This window comes from Mauremys reevesii, linkage group 3 (assembly GCF_016161935.1).
Source record: "Mauremys reevesii isolate NIE-2019 linkage group 3, ASM1616193v1, whole genome shotgun sequence".
In the NCBI taxonomy this organism is placed as follows: domain Eukaryota; kingdom Metazoa; phylum Chordata; order Testudines; family Geoemydidae; genus Mauremys; species Mauremys reevesii.
In genome coordinates, this window is record NC_052625.1 from 92,462,049 (window position 1) to 92,478,702 (window position 16,654).

General features: G+C 45.1%; 1 protein-coding gene across 9 annotated transcripts in view; it reads right to left on the reverse strand.

Moving 5' to 3' along the window:
- The window catches only part of SYTL3 (synaptotagmin like 3), a 79,729-nt gene that overhangs the window by 29,686 nt on the left and 33,389 nt on the right, over positions 1-16,654 (reverse strand). For all 9 annotated transcript variants that reach the window (XR_005596133.1, XR_005596134.1, XM_039530175.1 and 6 more), the window contains 2 exons: positions 10,797-10,861; positions 948-999 (listed from right to left, as the gene is read on the reverse strand). Coding sequence is in view for 7 of the 9 variants with exons in the window: in XM_039530175.1 (XP_039386109.1) it covers positions 948-999; positions 10,797-10,861 (117 nt within the window). In the remaining 2 variants the exon portion in view is untranslated. The remainder of the gene's footprint in view (positions 1-947; positions 1,000-10,796; positions 10,862-16,654) is intronic.

The following is a 16,654-nucleotide window of genomic DNA, read 5'->3' on the forward strand; positions in this document are numbered from 1 at the left end:
ACCCCTGGCTGGAATTGGGGCTTTTAGAATTTTGGACTTTTATTCCACCCCAGTCCCTTCCTGCAGCATGAAGAGGCCAGACCAGGAGCAATGATCTGCCCCTTGATCCTGTACTCCCAACACAATCAAAACCCCCAATGCAGAGAATGCACTTCCCCGTGCTTCTACTCCAGGGGTTGGGAACGTGCCAAAGGTGGCATGCAAGTCAATTTTTGATGGCACGCGCTGCTCTGGGGTTCCGGCTGCTGCCCCGTTGCCAGCTGGGGTCCCGGCCACCATCCCCCCTCAGCCCGCTACTGGCCTGGGGTTCTGCTCACCGAGGCCTGCAGGAGGCTGAGCGGGGCCGGCAGCTGGGACCCCAACTGTCAAGGGGCTGGCAGCCGGAACCCCAGACCAGCAGCAGGCTGAGTGCTACTGGCACCCCAGACTGGCACAAGATTCCTTTAACAGAATATACACTGCATACACTTAGGTGCACCTTGACAAACAGGGGCCTTCCTGTCTTACATTTACTTAAAAAATAACAACAGGCAAAATCTCCAGTCAGTTTACTGCATGTTTGTACCACTACTGTTTTTCCTGCAATGATTTTCAACCCAGATCATTTAAACAGAGCCTGTAAATGTGAAAAGCACTGGAGAAAAAGATCACAGCAAAATACCGTATGCTTCCCTGAATTTCCAATAAATTAAAGCAAGGAAACTGTCCAGCTAAAAGTAGGATTCTTTCTACTGTACTCCAACCTCTTTCTATAGAATGCACGAAACCAAAAAGAGTGGCAATCTTTCTATAGTACTATTAATTGCATTCCAAACTTTTTTAAATCTTGAGATTTGCCATCTTGTTAATCAGAAAACTTAAGCAGCAAGCTGTTTTGTATTACAAAATAAGTTAATTGTATTGTAGTCTCAGTGCCCTAGGACAATTTGTCCTTCTACAAGTCTTACCTCAGTTTTTGATAAGATTTCAAGAGCTTTGCGCCAGCTGTTTCGTGTCTACCTATGAAGCAAGAAAATAACGTAAAGGTCATTTTGTAGCAATAATAGTCATTAGCACTTAGATAACACTTTTCAGAATCAAAGTGCTTTCAGGCACCGGACTAAATATATAAAAGCTCCTGAGGATGTAAATCACTATAGGTGAAATTAAACCCTGTGCAACAGGCCACCACAAGCCCTAAGCAACACTTAAATCCCACCTAAGCCAAAAACTGTTTTATTAGCTTACCTCACCCTCTCTTCAGAGGTAGTCTGGCAAGACTAAAGATGATAATCATAGAAGTGTAGCACTGCAAGGGGCCTCAAGAGGTCATCTAGTCCAGTCTCCTGCACTCAAGGAAGGACTGTGTAATAACTAAACCATTCCTGACAGGTGATTGTCTAACCTGTTCTTTAAACCCTCCAATGGCGTAGATTCCACAACCTCTGTAGGCAATTTGTTCCAGTGCTTAATTACCCAGACAGGAAGTTTTTCCTAATGCCAAACCTAAACCTCCCTTGGTGCAATTTAAGCCCATTGCTTCTTGTTCTATCCTCAGAGGTTAACAAGAACAATTTTTCTCCTTCCTCCTTGTAACAACCTTTTATGTACTTGGAAACTGTTATCATGTCCCCTCTCAGTCTTCTCTTCTCCAGACTAAACAAACTCAATTTTTTCAATCTTCCCTCATAGGTCATGTTTTCTAGACCTTTAATCATTTTTGTTGCTCTTCTCTGAACTTTCTTCAATTTGTCCAGATCTTTCCTGAAATGTGGCACCCAGAACTGGACACAATACTCCAGTTGAAGCCTTATCAGCACAAAGCAGTGTGGAATAATTAATTCTCATGTCTTGCTTACAACACTCCTGCTAATACATCCCAGAATGATGTTTGCTTTTTTTGCAACTGAGACACTGTTGACTCATATTTAGCTTGCAATCCACTACAACTCCCAGATCCCTTTCCATGGTACTCCTTCCTAGACCGTTATTTCCCATTTTGTACATGTGCAATTGATTGTTCCTTCCTAAATGCATTTGTCCGTATTGAATTTCAGCCTATTTACTTCAGGACATTTCTCCAGTTTGTCCAGATCATTTTGAATATTTATCCTATCCTGCAAAGCATTTGCAACCCATCCCAGCTTGGTATCATCCGCAAATTTTATAAGTGTATGCTCTATGCCCATTATCTAAATCATTTATGAAGATATTGAACCGAACCAGACCCCTGACTGATCCCTGCAGGACCCCACTTGAGATGCATTTCCAGTTTGACTGTGAAAAACTGCTCATAAATACAGAAAAGTAATCTTATCTTATTCCCAGATACTGGGCCTATCTATCTAAGATACTTATATGGTCACCGTCACCATAGTATCTGAGTACTTCACAACATTTTAATGTATTTATCCTCACACTCTTGCATGGTAGGGAAGTACTATTATCCCCATTTTACAGATGAGGAACTGAGGGCAGGTCTACACTTAAAATGCAGGATCAGCGCTTAAGTGAAGATGCTCCTTCACCAACGGGAGAGCTCTCCCATTAGTGTAATTAATCCACCACTTTGAGAGGCAGTAGTTATGTCACACCCCTGAGCAATGTAGTTATATTGACATAGGTCTGCAGTGTAGAATTTGCCTGAGGCACAGATCTCAGTGACTTGCCAAAGGTCACACAGGAAGTCTGTGGCAGAGCAGGGAATTGAACCAGGGTCTCCAAGTCCGAGGCTAACCACTACTAGACCATCCTTCCTCTCTAGGGTGCTAAGTGGACGTAAATGGGACTTGAGTAGTGCAAAGGCCTTGTGCTGACCAATGCACAGAAGTAAATATGACCTATAAAACATAAGCACTGTGAAAAGTAGTGCAAATGAACATGCAGAAAAGTAATACCCATGAAAGCACTTTCAATGTGATTTTGAAAAGGTCTTTTCATTTTTCACACATTATATTTTCGGTTGGGGCGACCTCGGAGTAAAATAAAACCTCCGAAAAAAGAATTCTCTCTAAACCTAGACCTACAGCCCAAAGTGCTTCTGGCAAAACGATCCAATATACTTGATCAACGAACCAAGCTACCCCAGGGATAACAGCGCAATCCCATCCTAGAGTTCCTATCGACGATGGAGTTTACGAATATGCACCAATGACTCACAAACAAAAAAGAGACTGTGTATAAAGCTTGGGTCATCCAATCAGGGAGCAGAAACAATGCCACATGACTTAGATGAACAATCACAAGCCATTAAGAACAACAATCATACATGCTTTATCAATCACGAACAATTAGAGTAATAAAAATCACAAACAGACAAAAATTGTAAACTAAATTCATTTAATAAATGGAAAATAGCAAGTAACTGGCTCATTGCTAAGTCACTGTTAGCAATGTCAGCATGTCACTAGTAATATTGCTCTAAGAGCAATGTGGGTATTGTGGTCTGTTGCAGAAGACATCATTAACTATAACAATAGAGGAGGTAACACCTTTTAATAGTTGGGTTTGGTGGTAATAATAATTTTTTCTAAATGTTATAAAGTTTACCAAGTGTCCTGAAGTTGATGCTCAGTTGACCATAAAGACAATTTACAGTGAGTAATGTCCGGTATCTTGGTTTATTGCAGCTTTAAATGCCTCTTTAGCCCATTATAGTAGAACCTCAGAGTTAAGAACACCCGAGTTACAACCTGATCAGTCAACCACAGACTTCATTTGGAACGGAAATACACAATCAGGCAGCAACAGAGACAAAAAAACAAATACAGTACAGTACTGCGTCAAACATAACCTACTCAAAAAAATAAAGGGAAAGTTTAAAAAAAAAGATTTGACAAGGTAAAGAAACTGTTTCTGTGCTTGTGGCACCTCAGAGACTAACAAATTTATTTGAGCATAAGCTTTCGTGGGCTAAAACCCACTTCATCGGATGCATGCAGTGGCAGATACGGTAGGAAAATATATGTTCTCTGTGTATATATATTTTCCTACTGTATCTGCCACTGCATGCATCCGATGAAGTGGGTTTTAGCCCACTAAAGCTTATGCTCAAATAAATTTGTTAGTCTCTAAGGTGCCACAAGTACTCCTCGTTCTTTTTGCTGATACAGACTAACATGGCTACAGCTCTGAAACCTGTTTCTGTGCTTGTTTCATTTAAATTAAGATGGTTAAAAGCAGTGTTTTAGTCCTGCATAGTAAAGTTTCAAAGCTGTACTAAGTCAATGTTCAATTGTAGACTTTTGAAAGAACAACCGTAATGTTTTGTTCAGAATAACAAACGTTTCAGAGTTACAAACAACCTCCATTCCCGAGGTGTTTGTAACTCTGAGGTTCTACTGTAATTTACTATTTAGTAAAAGCAGCTAATTGTTTTTATGAAGGTTGGTTGTTTAAGTTGCTAAAATATTAACAGGAGAAGTGGCATACCGGTATAGCATTTCATTTTTTTAAAGCCTATAACATGGAAAGAATACAAATGTTAGCCATAGTATATGCTGTGTGTGTTCCATTCTATGCATCCGAAGAAGTGAGCTGTAACCCACGAAAGCTTATGCTAAAATAAATTTGTTAGTCTCTAAATTGCCACAAGTTCTTTCTGCGGATACAGACTAACACGGCTGCTACTCTGAATCCTGTCATAGTATATGCTAGTAAATTAACCTTATATAGTGAACAGCTAATCTTGCATTATGCTATCAAGCCAAAAGAGGGCTCTGTTCCTACACTCTTGGAGGATGCATAACTAAGCACAATGAAGTGTTTCAGTTATTTATCCACAGAGACCTGATCCTGAAAGGTGATGAATGTCATCAACCACGGTTTACTGCATTGGGAATTGAGAGCACTCAGCACCCTGTAGGACCAGGCCCAATGTCTGAGAAAAAACGGTTACTCACTTCTTGTAACTTGTTCTTTGAGATGTGTTGTTCATGTCCATTCCAATCAGGTGTGTGCACGCGCACGTGCATGTTGGCTGGAAGATTTTTCCCCTAGCAGCATCCATCAGGTCAGCCTCGGCGCCCCCTGGAGTCGCACCCTCAAGGCGCCTAATATATAGCCCTGCCGACCTGCCACCCCTTCAGTTCCTTCTTGCTGGCTACTCCGACCGAAGGGTAGGAGATTGGGTATTGGAATGGACATGAACAAGAGATCTCGAAGAACAACAGTTACAAGAAGTGAGTAACCGTTTTTTCTTCTTCGAGTGCTTGTTCATGTCCATTCCAATCAGGTGAGACTCAAGACAAATTCAGAAGGAGGGGTTGGAGCTGTCCACTGATTAGAGTACTGCTTTTCCTAAGGCTGCATTTTCTCTGGCCTGCCAGGTGACTGCATAGTGTGCGGCGAAAGTGTGTATGGCCGCTCTGCAGATTTCCTGGGCGGGAACTTGAGCCAGGCACACCGTCTATGAAGTCTGTGCCCTGGCAGAATGCACTATGATTGAAGGCGTGGGAACCCCTGCCAGGTTGTAGCACTCGCTGATACAGGTCACAATCCATGATGAAATGGGCTGGGGCGAAACCAGCTGGCCTTTCATCCTGTCCGCCACTGCCACGAAGAGCTGGACCAACTTCTTGAATGGTTTCGTTCTCTCGATGTAGAAAGCGAGCGCTCTGCGGACATCCAGAGTGTGGAGTCTCTGCTCCCTGTTGTTAGAATGAGGTTTAGGGTAGAAAACTGGAAGGAAAATATCCTGGTTGATGTGGAACTGCGACACAACCTTCAAGAGGAAAGAAGGGTGGGGCAGAGTCACGATCCTGTCCAAGCTGTCCTTGGCTGGTTGATAGACTGATGCTAGCCACATCTGTAGTGGCCGAAGCCTGAGTCTGGCGTGTCGTACCACATACATACAGGCTGCCATGTGCCCGAGAAGCCTCAGGCAGTTTCTCGTGGTAGTGGTGGGAAACTGAGTAATTCCCTGGATCATGTCGTTGAGGGCTTGAAACCTCACCTGTGGGAGGAATGCCCTAGCTTGGGTCGAGTCCAGTACTGCCCCTATGAACCCTATCTTCTGGACAGGAGACAGAGTCTATTTTGCTTCATTTAGGAGCAGACCCAGGTTGTTGAAGGTGGCTTTGATAAACACGACCTGAGTTTCCACCTGTGTCCTGGAGCAGCCTTTGATCAGCCAGTCATCGAGGTACAGAAATACCTGTACCTGATGTCTCTGCAGAAAAGCGGCGACAACTGCCATGCATTTGGTGAATACTCGAGGTGATGCTGACAGGATGAATGGGAGGACAGTAAATTGGTAGTGGGAACCACTGACCACAAATTTGAGGAACTTCCTGTGGTTCTGAGCGACTGCGATGTGAAAATACATGTCCCTCAAGCCGAGGGCGGCATACCAGTCTGCTGGATCTAGTGAAGGGATGATGGAGGCCAGGGAGACTTGTTGAGCTCACGCAGATCCAGGATAGGCCTGAGGCTGCCTTTGGCTTTCGGTATTAGGAAATACCCGGCATAGAAGCCCTCACCCCGTGCTCCAGAGGAAACTCCTCCACTGCCCCTAGTGATAGGAGTGACTGCACTTCCTGAATGAGAAGTTGCTCGTAATAAGGGACCCTGAAGAGGGATGGGGAAGGAGGGTGGAAGGGCAGGAGGGCACAGAATTGGATGGAGTACCCCCTCTCTACTGTGTGAAGCACCCAGCGGTCCGAGGTGATACGGGACCATGCACGGTAGAAAGGGGATAGACGGGAGGAAAAGGTAAGGCGGGTTAGATCCAGTCTGTGATCTGGTGTGCTGTCCTCAACCGCACCTTCAAAAGGCTGGTTTAGGCCAGAGGCCGGTTTAAGGCCGGTTTGGGCTGGCCAGAGCCCTGAGTTGAGGAAGGGTGTTGCCTCCTCCTGCCACTCCTGTTCTTCCTCCAAGAACTGTCCTGTCGGCTCTGCTGCTGGAACCTTTGAGGAGGTTGTGGGCAGAAGTGTCTCTGCTGCATGGCGGGGGTGTGCAGGCCCAAGGATTTGAGGGTGGCTCAGGAGTCTTTCAGGCTGTGCAGCTACTTGTTTGTCTTTTCAGAAAACAGAGTCTCGCCCTCAAATGGGAGGTCCTGAATGGTTTGCTGGACTTCGTAGGGTAACCCTGAGACTTGGAACCAAGCACTGCACCACATAGCTACCTCCGTCACTATGACTCTAGTGGCAGCATCTGCAGCGTCTAATACAGCCTGCAGGGAAGCCTGGGAGACTAGCTTCCCTTCCTCCACCAAGGCTGTGAACTCCGCTTGTGAATCCGAAGGGATGAGCTCCATGAACTTTGTCATTGCTGCACAGGTGTTGTACGAGTACCCGCTCACAATGGCCATTGGTTTGCAATACGGAGCTGCAAACCACCTGTCGAGTGGTTTGCAGCTCCAGATTTCTACCCACAAGGTCTAGGTGTTTAGCATCCCTGTTCTTTGGGGAGGGTTCTTGGAAGCCCTGTCTCTCACGCTGGTTAGCCGCATCGACCACCAGGGAGTCAGGAGACGGGTGAGAGTATCAATGCTCGAACCCTCTGGAGGGAACAAAATACTGCCACTCGTTGCGTTTGGCAGTAGGAGGCAAGGATGCCGGCATCTGCCACAGGGTCTTAGTGGTGTCCACAATGGTCTTTATAAGTGGCAAGGCTATACATAACAGTCCCGAGGGTGCTAGGATGTCCACCATGGGATCAGCCTCCTCCACCACCTCCTCAGCCTTGATACCCAGACCCTGGACGGCCCTATGCAGCAACTGCTGTAGCACTCTGTTGTCCTCTGACACAGGGGCAAAGGCTGTCCCCACCAATGCTTCGTCCAGCGATGAAGAGGAGGAAGCATGTGCCGAGAGTGGAAGCTCCCTACCATCTACCCCTGAGGAGTCACGTGACTCTCAGGGCAGCGTTGGAGGTAGTGGTGCCATCGACGGTGCCGGGGCTGTGGATGTCGAAGCACACATCAGCGCTGCCATCAGCCCTACTGGAGGGAGCTGCATCAGCATGCTCACAGGAGCCACTGGAAGCAAGGGGCCCAGTGACTGCATCAAGGTCGATGTTGACAATGGTGCAGGCGTGGGAGACGGGTGTGTCAACGCCGTGAAGGGCAGTGTGAGGTCAGAGCTGAGCATGGTGCCAGAGTCGACGACGGAGCCTGAGGCAGAGGCGTCAGGACTGTAAGCGCCAAGGGCAGATGCGCAGCAGAAAGTGGCACGAAGGTGGTAGAGGCCAAGGAAGACGTTACAGAGTATGGACCTGGGTTCCTCCCTGGCCCTGGTGAAAAGCCCAGGGGGTCCAGAAGGGCCATTGAGGCAGGTTCTACCACTGCAGAGGCCATGCCTGGGGCTCTCTCCTGTCTCTATCGGACCTCGATCTGCGACTTCTGCTCCTTCCAGAGCAATAGGAGTCAGACTCTGACTCCGAGGTCTCAGACACTGAAGACCATGGAGGAGCTGATCCTCAGTGTTTTGAACATTGAGAGCTCTCTGTCCAAGTGGCAGGCGCCAAGGGACATGGCAAGGGAGATCATCTTGACATCATAGCCAGCTTCCCCTTCGAATGCACCAGAGGATGCGGATCCGCTGGCACTGAGGGTTCCTCCCTGGCAGGCAAGAACGGTGCTGTAAGATGGAAGAGGTCCGAGCAGCCTGGTACGGTTCCAGCGTCGACAGGAGCTGCAGCTGCTGTGTAGGCACCGATGATTGAGGTGGGGCCAGACTTGACTGCCACACTTGGGCAGGAGTCGACCCAGCCCCTGCAGGGGATCCTGAGGAGTGGCCCACCTGGGGTTGCACGTCTTGTGACTTGGCTGGAGGAGAATGGTCATCCGGCTTCTTCTTTTGAGGCACTGGCGAGTGGGAACGGTGCCTACTATCAGATGGGCCCCGTGAGGAGCCGTGTTGGTGCCGAGCGTCTCGGGAAAAGTCCTTTCTTGGTGCCGAGCTCGCCGATGGCACTGGGGCGCTCTGCGTCAAGGACGACGCAGTAGGGGTCGGGTCTCCCGAGCCCGGGTTGGAGTGGGGGCATAGAGCTGCCTCCATGAGGATCCCCTTGAGCCGCTGTTCCCTTTCCTTAAGAGTTCTCATACGGAACTCGCAGCAGATCTTACAACAATCTTTCTGATGGGTCTCCCCCAGGCACCATAGACATGACAAGTGAGGGTCACTCTTTGGCATGTGCTTGGCGCGGGCCACACAATTTTGAAACCGGGGGACCGCGGCATACCACGGCTCCAGGAAGCAGAGTGCGGGGGGCAACAAACTCTATACTAACACACTAATAACACTAATGAACTAACTATATACAAGCAGATAAAGAATGACTTGCTGAGCAAGAGCTAAGGGAAGTTCCAGCCACAGTCACTGGAGGTAAGAAGGAACTGAAGGGGTGGTGGGTCGGCAGGGCTCTATATTAGGCGCCATGAGGGCACGACCAGGGGGCGCCCAGGCTGACCCGATGGATGCTGCTAGGGGAAAAATCTTCCAGCCAACATGCACGTGCGCGCACACACACCTGATTGGAATGGACATGAACAAGCACTCGAAGAAGAATAACAAAAGATCACTTTTCTGTATTTGTGAGAGGTTGTTTAGATTTACATCTTTACTCTCACCAACAACCTCTGAAGAGAGAGTGAGATGAGCTCATATAACCACCTTTGGAACTCCACTGCCCGTAAGAAGGTGAATCAACCAACATTATTAAATTGGGAAGTGTGTTCTATCTAGAAGGGGATTCAATGAAGTCTATAAATAACTGCTGTTATCTGATTTTTAGCAAGGAAGTGTATCATTACTCAGCTTCTCACTTTGTTTTGATGCCAGCTTTCAGTGAATGCCTGTTGTTTCAAAGACTGCTTGCTTATTTAAGGTATAACATCCTTTTTCTCTTATATTGCTAATGTTTTCCCAGATAAACAGAGCTCCCTGAGGTGGTATTTTACGGACCAGTGCCTACTGGCTTCTCCTTCTACATCTAAAGTCAAAAATGGGGATACTTTGGTCCAGGTTGTGTCATTTAGACACAGGTCTCAGTTAGGGGAAGTGGGAAGCTACACGACCCCCAGGGGAGCTCAAGAAGGGACTATGTCTCATAAAACACAATCCCTTCCCCAGAATGCAGGGATAGAGTGCACACTGCAGCAGCCCTTTGGGTGATGCAGTATGTTCCTCATTCACCTGACCTGCTTTGGGTGCCAGTGCTGTGGATGGGGATGGATCTGCCACCTCCACACACCTGTTGGCTATTTTGTGTCCCCAGTGGCATAGGAGGGCACTACACAAGGGGGATGGCATAGTTGGGCTCCAAATGGGTTGTGGTTTAGGTTCCCATAGATTAGTATGTGCTGAACACTGTCTCATAGTAGATTTGTAAATTTCCCCTTTTTATTGTCTATTCCATCCTGTCCTCTTTGTAGGCTTTGAACCTGCACCACTGAAATCAATGGGAACTTTGCCATTAACTTAAAAGGCTGCAAGACATTGCCTTGCAGTCCACATACCCTACTGAATATATATTTATTTCAGACCTTTGTATTTCTTATTCGCCTTAAGGTGCACACTTATTTGGTGCTCACAATTTCAGTCACATTGTTCAAATTAAAATGGTTATCATATTTTCATATTACCCAGCCAAAGTACTTTGCCCTTTAAAGGCCTTCTTCTGGTTTATGCTTAAGGCAAAAAGGCAGGCATTCTACACCCACTGTAGAAACACATACCACAAGATCTAGTCTTTATTTCAGACCTACTAAATGGGCTAAAAATGAAACAAAGTAGTGTATCAAGATTTTGTATTGTATATTGCTTAGATGAGGACTATACACGGCAAAGCAGTTTGTTGCCTGCTCCAGTAATTACCTTCAGCTGGGAATTTCTTGGCACGTTCCTCAAAGAACCATTCCCCAGTCTTTACTTTCATGTCTCTGAAAAACAAACAACACACATGTGAACCTTTTACACAGTTTCCAAGATGAATTTTCATGTCCATATACATGTGCACTTAAGACAAAAATCTGTTTAACAGTCAAAGGCTAAAGAGTGACCCTTCTTAATTGTACAGTATAACTAATGGGAGATGGCTACAATCTGACCCTGAGTTTGAGGGCAAAGGATCAACTTTGTTCTCCCTGTAAGAGCTGTTCTGCGCTGACGTAAGTATTATCTAGTGTTTAGAGCAACACGCTGGAAGTCAAGAGTCCTTGATTCTATTTGTAGCTCTGCACCTGATTTGCTCTGTGACCTCAGATAAGGCCCTTAGGACTAGCTTGCTGTTTACTGCCATAGCGTAAAGGTACTGTAGTGTGCGCTCCGAGGTGTAAGTCAGAATGGCTATATAAGAGCAGCACATGCTGCAGTGTCATAACCCTAGAAGAAGGTGCAACACACTCTCTCCTCATTGATGTGGACAGTGTGGTGGTGCCATGGCCTAACCCGGGGGTAGGCAACCTATGGCACGGGTGCCAAAGGCAGCACGCGAGCTGATTTTCAGTGGCACTCACACTGCCTGGGTCCTGTGCCACCAGTCCGGGGGGCTCTGCATTTTAATTTAATTTTAAATGAAGCTTCTTAAACATTTTAAAAACAACAATACTTTACATACAATAATAGTTTAGTTATATATTATAGACTTCTAGAAAAGAGACCTTCTACAAACGTTAAAATGTATTACTGGCACGCGACACCTTAAATTAGAGTGAATAAATGAAGACTTGGCACACCACTTCTGAAAGGTTGCCGACCCCTGGCCTAACCCTAACCTTACCCCGCTCCTCTTTCGAGAAGCTAGTACCACCGGTGGCAACTGTCATGCACAGTACCTGCATGCATCAGGATCATGAGATCAAATAGGTGATGTTTAATGAGTATGAAATGCATATAAGGACAGATCCTTGAGAAAAATTCAAAAACCTGTAACTAACCAAAACCAAAAAACTATATATAATTCTGACTGAAATTCACAAAGGCCAGGAAATGCAGCAATTGGGCTGCTACTCTGGTTCTCAACTCATTCCCTTTTAAAATATGGTACAATGTTTAGGAATCTGTGTGCTTTTGTTGCAGCTTGGTTTTAGGTTCCATTTTTAGGCACCTAAATAAGTGTCTTTGTATTCAGAGGAGCTGAACACCTGCAACTTTCTCGTACTCTGTTGGAAATGGAGTATGTTCAGCTCCTCTTGAAATCAGGCCATTTATTTAGCTGTCTAACCATAGATTTTGGTGCTTAACTTAAGACAATGGAATCTGAAAATTTGGCAGTAGGAGTTCTGATACAACTGAACTGGACACTGCTTTAAACCCATATAATGTGCTATGATTAGGCTTGAAAGGATTAGATTTGTATCGGTAAATGCAGGTAAACATCTATTTCATCATACACACACAAACTGAAGAAAAGTATTTTCCATCAAAAATAATCAAAATTTATAGATAGACTCAGTAAGAAAAGTACTGCTTGAGAACTTATTAAAGTTTGATTTGAGGATATTTATTTTGTATATTTTGACATGTGACAATTTGTGTTTTGACGGTTATAAAGCTTCAGTTTTTTGAACCTCAATGTCTACTATTAAGAAATAATTATTGTCTGCCCCCCATTGTGTGAACTCCCCCCATAATTTCCCACAGCTGTGAAAATTTAAATCCATAAATGAAGAAAAAGATGCTTAAAACCCATAATTTTGTGCAACTGTGAAAATTTAATCAGATAAAAATAGAAAAAATGCTTAAAAATAAACATCTATATTATCCATTGAAATTATAAAAAAGTAAAAAGCAAATTCTGCCAAGCCTAACTATAGTTTTGATCAGTGCTAATCCTTCTAAGCCTAACTATAGTGAGTTATCCCTTTGTATCTTAAATAATTTGTTTGCCTGCTTGCTTTCAATAATGTATGGCTTTCATTTTGGTCTTCATCACTATTAGATGGCTATTAAAGCAAAACAACCCAGAATTTATTACAGTTTGCAAACACTGATTTAATAGTGTCTTGCCAGAATCCAGTTTTATTTCACCTATGCATCCTACTGTCTGTTGCTTGTTAAGAAAGTGCTTTTTTCTACAAGAAAGTAAGCATCTTGTTACAGGGGTTTCATTGTTCTGGAGAAAGGAATACTGGTCTGTAATGTTTAGATTGCTTTAAATGGATGCAATCTACTTGAAATCCGAACTTTTTTTTTTCAAACAATAGGTTTCAAGTTGTTTCAGATCATACAACTGCTTCTGAGTCCTCTGGTTTTAATACTGCATTTTCCAAAACATCTTTCTCTCCCCCGTTGTGTGAATCATCCATACAAATAGGGAAACTGACTGACTATAGAGGGGAAACAGTAGAACAGAATTCACCCAGAGAGAGCCTACTGCAAAGCTACTGAAGTCTTAACTATCCATCTTAGGTCCTTATAAGGCTCCATCATCATAGTGTTGGAGGGCCTGATAATTTTTAATGTATTTATTCTCACAAAATCCCTGTGAGGTAGGGCAGTACTATTATCCCTATTTTACAGATGGGGAATTGAGGCACACTGAGGCTAAGTGACTTTCCAAAAGTCACACAGGTTACCATTGACTTAACTGGGCTGTGGATCAGATACAAAGTGCAATCAATCAAAGAAAAACAGACAAAAATAAATATATTTTCTCTAATCTCATTCTATTATTTGTAACTTTAGCAGGTAAAAATATTCGAAGTGTAATGTTTAAATTTTCTTAGATTCATATATTTTAAGGCCAGGAGGCCTTATGACCATCTGGTCCAGGGGTGGGGATCCTTTTTTCTATCAGGGACCACTGACCCACATAAAAAAATCAGTCATGGGCCACACACAGCCCCGTATGGGCAGCGAGGATACTCGAGGCTTCCCCTAGGCTCCAGGGTGGGGACAGAAATGAGGGGTTCAGTGTGTGGGAGGGGGCTACAGGCTGGGGCAGGGGGTTAAGGTGCGGGGAGGGGGTGAGGGCTCTGACTAGGGTTGCGGGCTCTGGTGTGGGGCTGTGGATGAGGGGTTTGGGTTTCAGGAAGAGGCTCCAGGCTGAGGCCAAGGGATTTGGAATGCAGGAACGTGCTCAGGGTTGGGGCAGGGGTTTGGGTGTGGGAGGAGGTATGGGGTGCGGGGTCTGGGAGGGAGTTAGGGTGCAGGAGGGGGTCCTGACTTGGGGCGGGGGGTTGGGGTGTGGGCGACGCTTACCTCAGGCAGCTCCTGGTCAGTGGCACAGAGGGGCTAAGGCAGGGTCCCTGCCTGCTGGGGCTCCATGCTGCACCCAGTAGCGGCTGCCATATTCAGCCCCTAGGCGGAGGGGCGAGAGGGCTCTGCATGGTGCATGCTGCCTGCGCCCACAGGCACTACCCCCACAGCTCCCATTGGCCACGATTCCTGGCCAATGGGAGCTGCAGAGCCAGCGCTGGGGACGGGGGCAGTGTGCAGAGCTTCCCTGATCGCCCCTGCTCCTAGGGGCCACAGGGACATGCTGGGAGTGGCACAGAGCCGACCAGACTTCTGGCAACCCGGCGAGCCGGCGCAGGCGGCTCAAGCCCTGTGGGGGTGGGGGGGAGAGGGCGCCAAGGCTCGGGGCTTCCAGCCTGTGGCATGGAGACTTGCCATGGGCCAGATGAAATGAAGCAGGGGCCGGATCCAGCTGCAGGTTCCCCACCCCGATCTAGTCTGACCTACACACAACAGGCCAGTAATCTTCACCCAGTAATTCCTGCCTCAAGCCTATATCTTGTGGTTGGACTAGAGCATACTTGTTAGAAAGACATCCAATCTTGACTTAAAGGCTTCAAGTGGTGGTGAATCCATCACAACACTAGGTAACTTGATCCAATGGTTAATTACACTCACTGTTCTAAATGTGCCCCTTATTTCTAGCCTGTATTTATCTAGCTTCAGCTTCCAACCACTGGGCATTGTTATGCCTTTGTCACATTTAAGAGCCCCATGCTATCAGAACTTCTCGCCATGTAGCTATATATAAACCATAGATTAGATAAATAGAGTGAACTTCTTAAGTCTTCCCCTGTAAGGCAAGTTTTCCAGACCTTAAATCATTCTTGTAGCTCTTTTCTGAACTCTTCCAATTTTTCAACACTCTTTTGGAGTGTGGAGACCAGATCTAGACAGACTATTCTAGTAGCAGTCTCACCAGTGCAGTACATAAGAACATAAGAAAGGCCATACTGGTTCAGACCAAAGGTCCAGCTAGCCCACTACCCGACAGTGACCAATGTCAGGTGCTCCACAGGGAATGAACAGAACAGATAATCATCAAGTGATCCATCCCCTGTCGCCCATTCCCAGCTTCCGGCAAACGTATGTATACATAAGTTATATCAACTTTCTATTTGATTTTCCCCTGGTTATACATCCAAGAATTGCATTAGCCAGTTTAGCCACAGTAAGACACAGGGAGCTCATATTCAGTTAGTTATTCATCATGACTCCCTAGGTCCATTTCAGAGTCACTGCTTCCAAAACAGAGTCCCTGATACTGTAACTGACCTATATGCATTGTATGTTGTTCAAATGAACTGATCTTACCAAGTGATCTAGACTGCTCTGTATAATTGACCTATCCTTATTATTATTTACCACTTTACCTATTTTCAAATCACCGTCACACTTTGCCAGCAAAGATATATTTTCTTCTAGATCATTGATAAACATACAAAATAGCATTACACCAAGAACAGATCCCTGTGGGAGCCCACTAGAAACACCTGCTTTGGATGATAATTCCCCATTTACAATTATTTTTGAGGTTTATCGATTAGCCAGTTATTAATCCATTTAATATGTGATATATTGATTTTGTATAATGCTAATTTTTTAATCAGAATGTTATGCGAAACTAAATCAAACACCTTACAGAGTCTAAATCTAACTATGCCAATACAACAAGGAGTCCAGTGGCACCTTAAAGATTAACAAATTTATTTGGGGAAATGACCTCACTTCTTCAGATGCATGGCCTTTTACCTACGAAAGCTTATGCCCAAATAAATCTGTTAGTCTTTAAGGTGCCACTGGACTCCTTGTTGTTTTTGTGGATACAGACTAACATGGCTACCCCCTGACTCTATGCCACTACAGTTACCTTTATCAACCATACCTGTAATCTCATCAAAATAAAAAAATTATATAAAATTTCTTGAACAAGACTTATTTTCCATAAAATCATGCTTTTATGCGGGACATGGACAGGGGTAAGGGGGACACGACCCTGAAAAGTTTGGGGCCCACTGATTTAGAAAGACAAACAACATTATAAATAACTTTATCCTTGTTCACCACTTCCTTCCTACCACAGGATGTACATATTTAAATGTTACTTTACGTCTAGCTTTCATGCAATCCAGATTTATTTAGTCTGAATACATTACATGACTAACAATATGATCAGCCCCAAAATCCCTGATTTGAACATCCTCAAACTTTCTGAGGTTAAGATCCCAATTGGAACATTGCAGTTTGCTCTCTTTCTAATCACGATATAGCAAACCAAACGCCGACCTCAGTTAAACATTTATTTTCTTTGGACAGGTGGGATCTAAGCATTTAAGAGTTGAATTTGGCTGACAATGTTCATCTAGCAAATGGGGACATGTATGTAATCCTGTGATAAATCATAACCAAAGTATAATGGGACTGCTTGAAAGATATTTGCCCTCCGTCATGCACAGAGAAAGAGCACATGAGAAGTTAAAAGATGCTTCTACTCA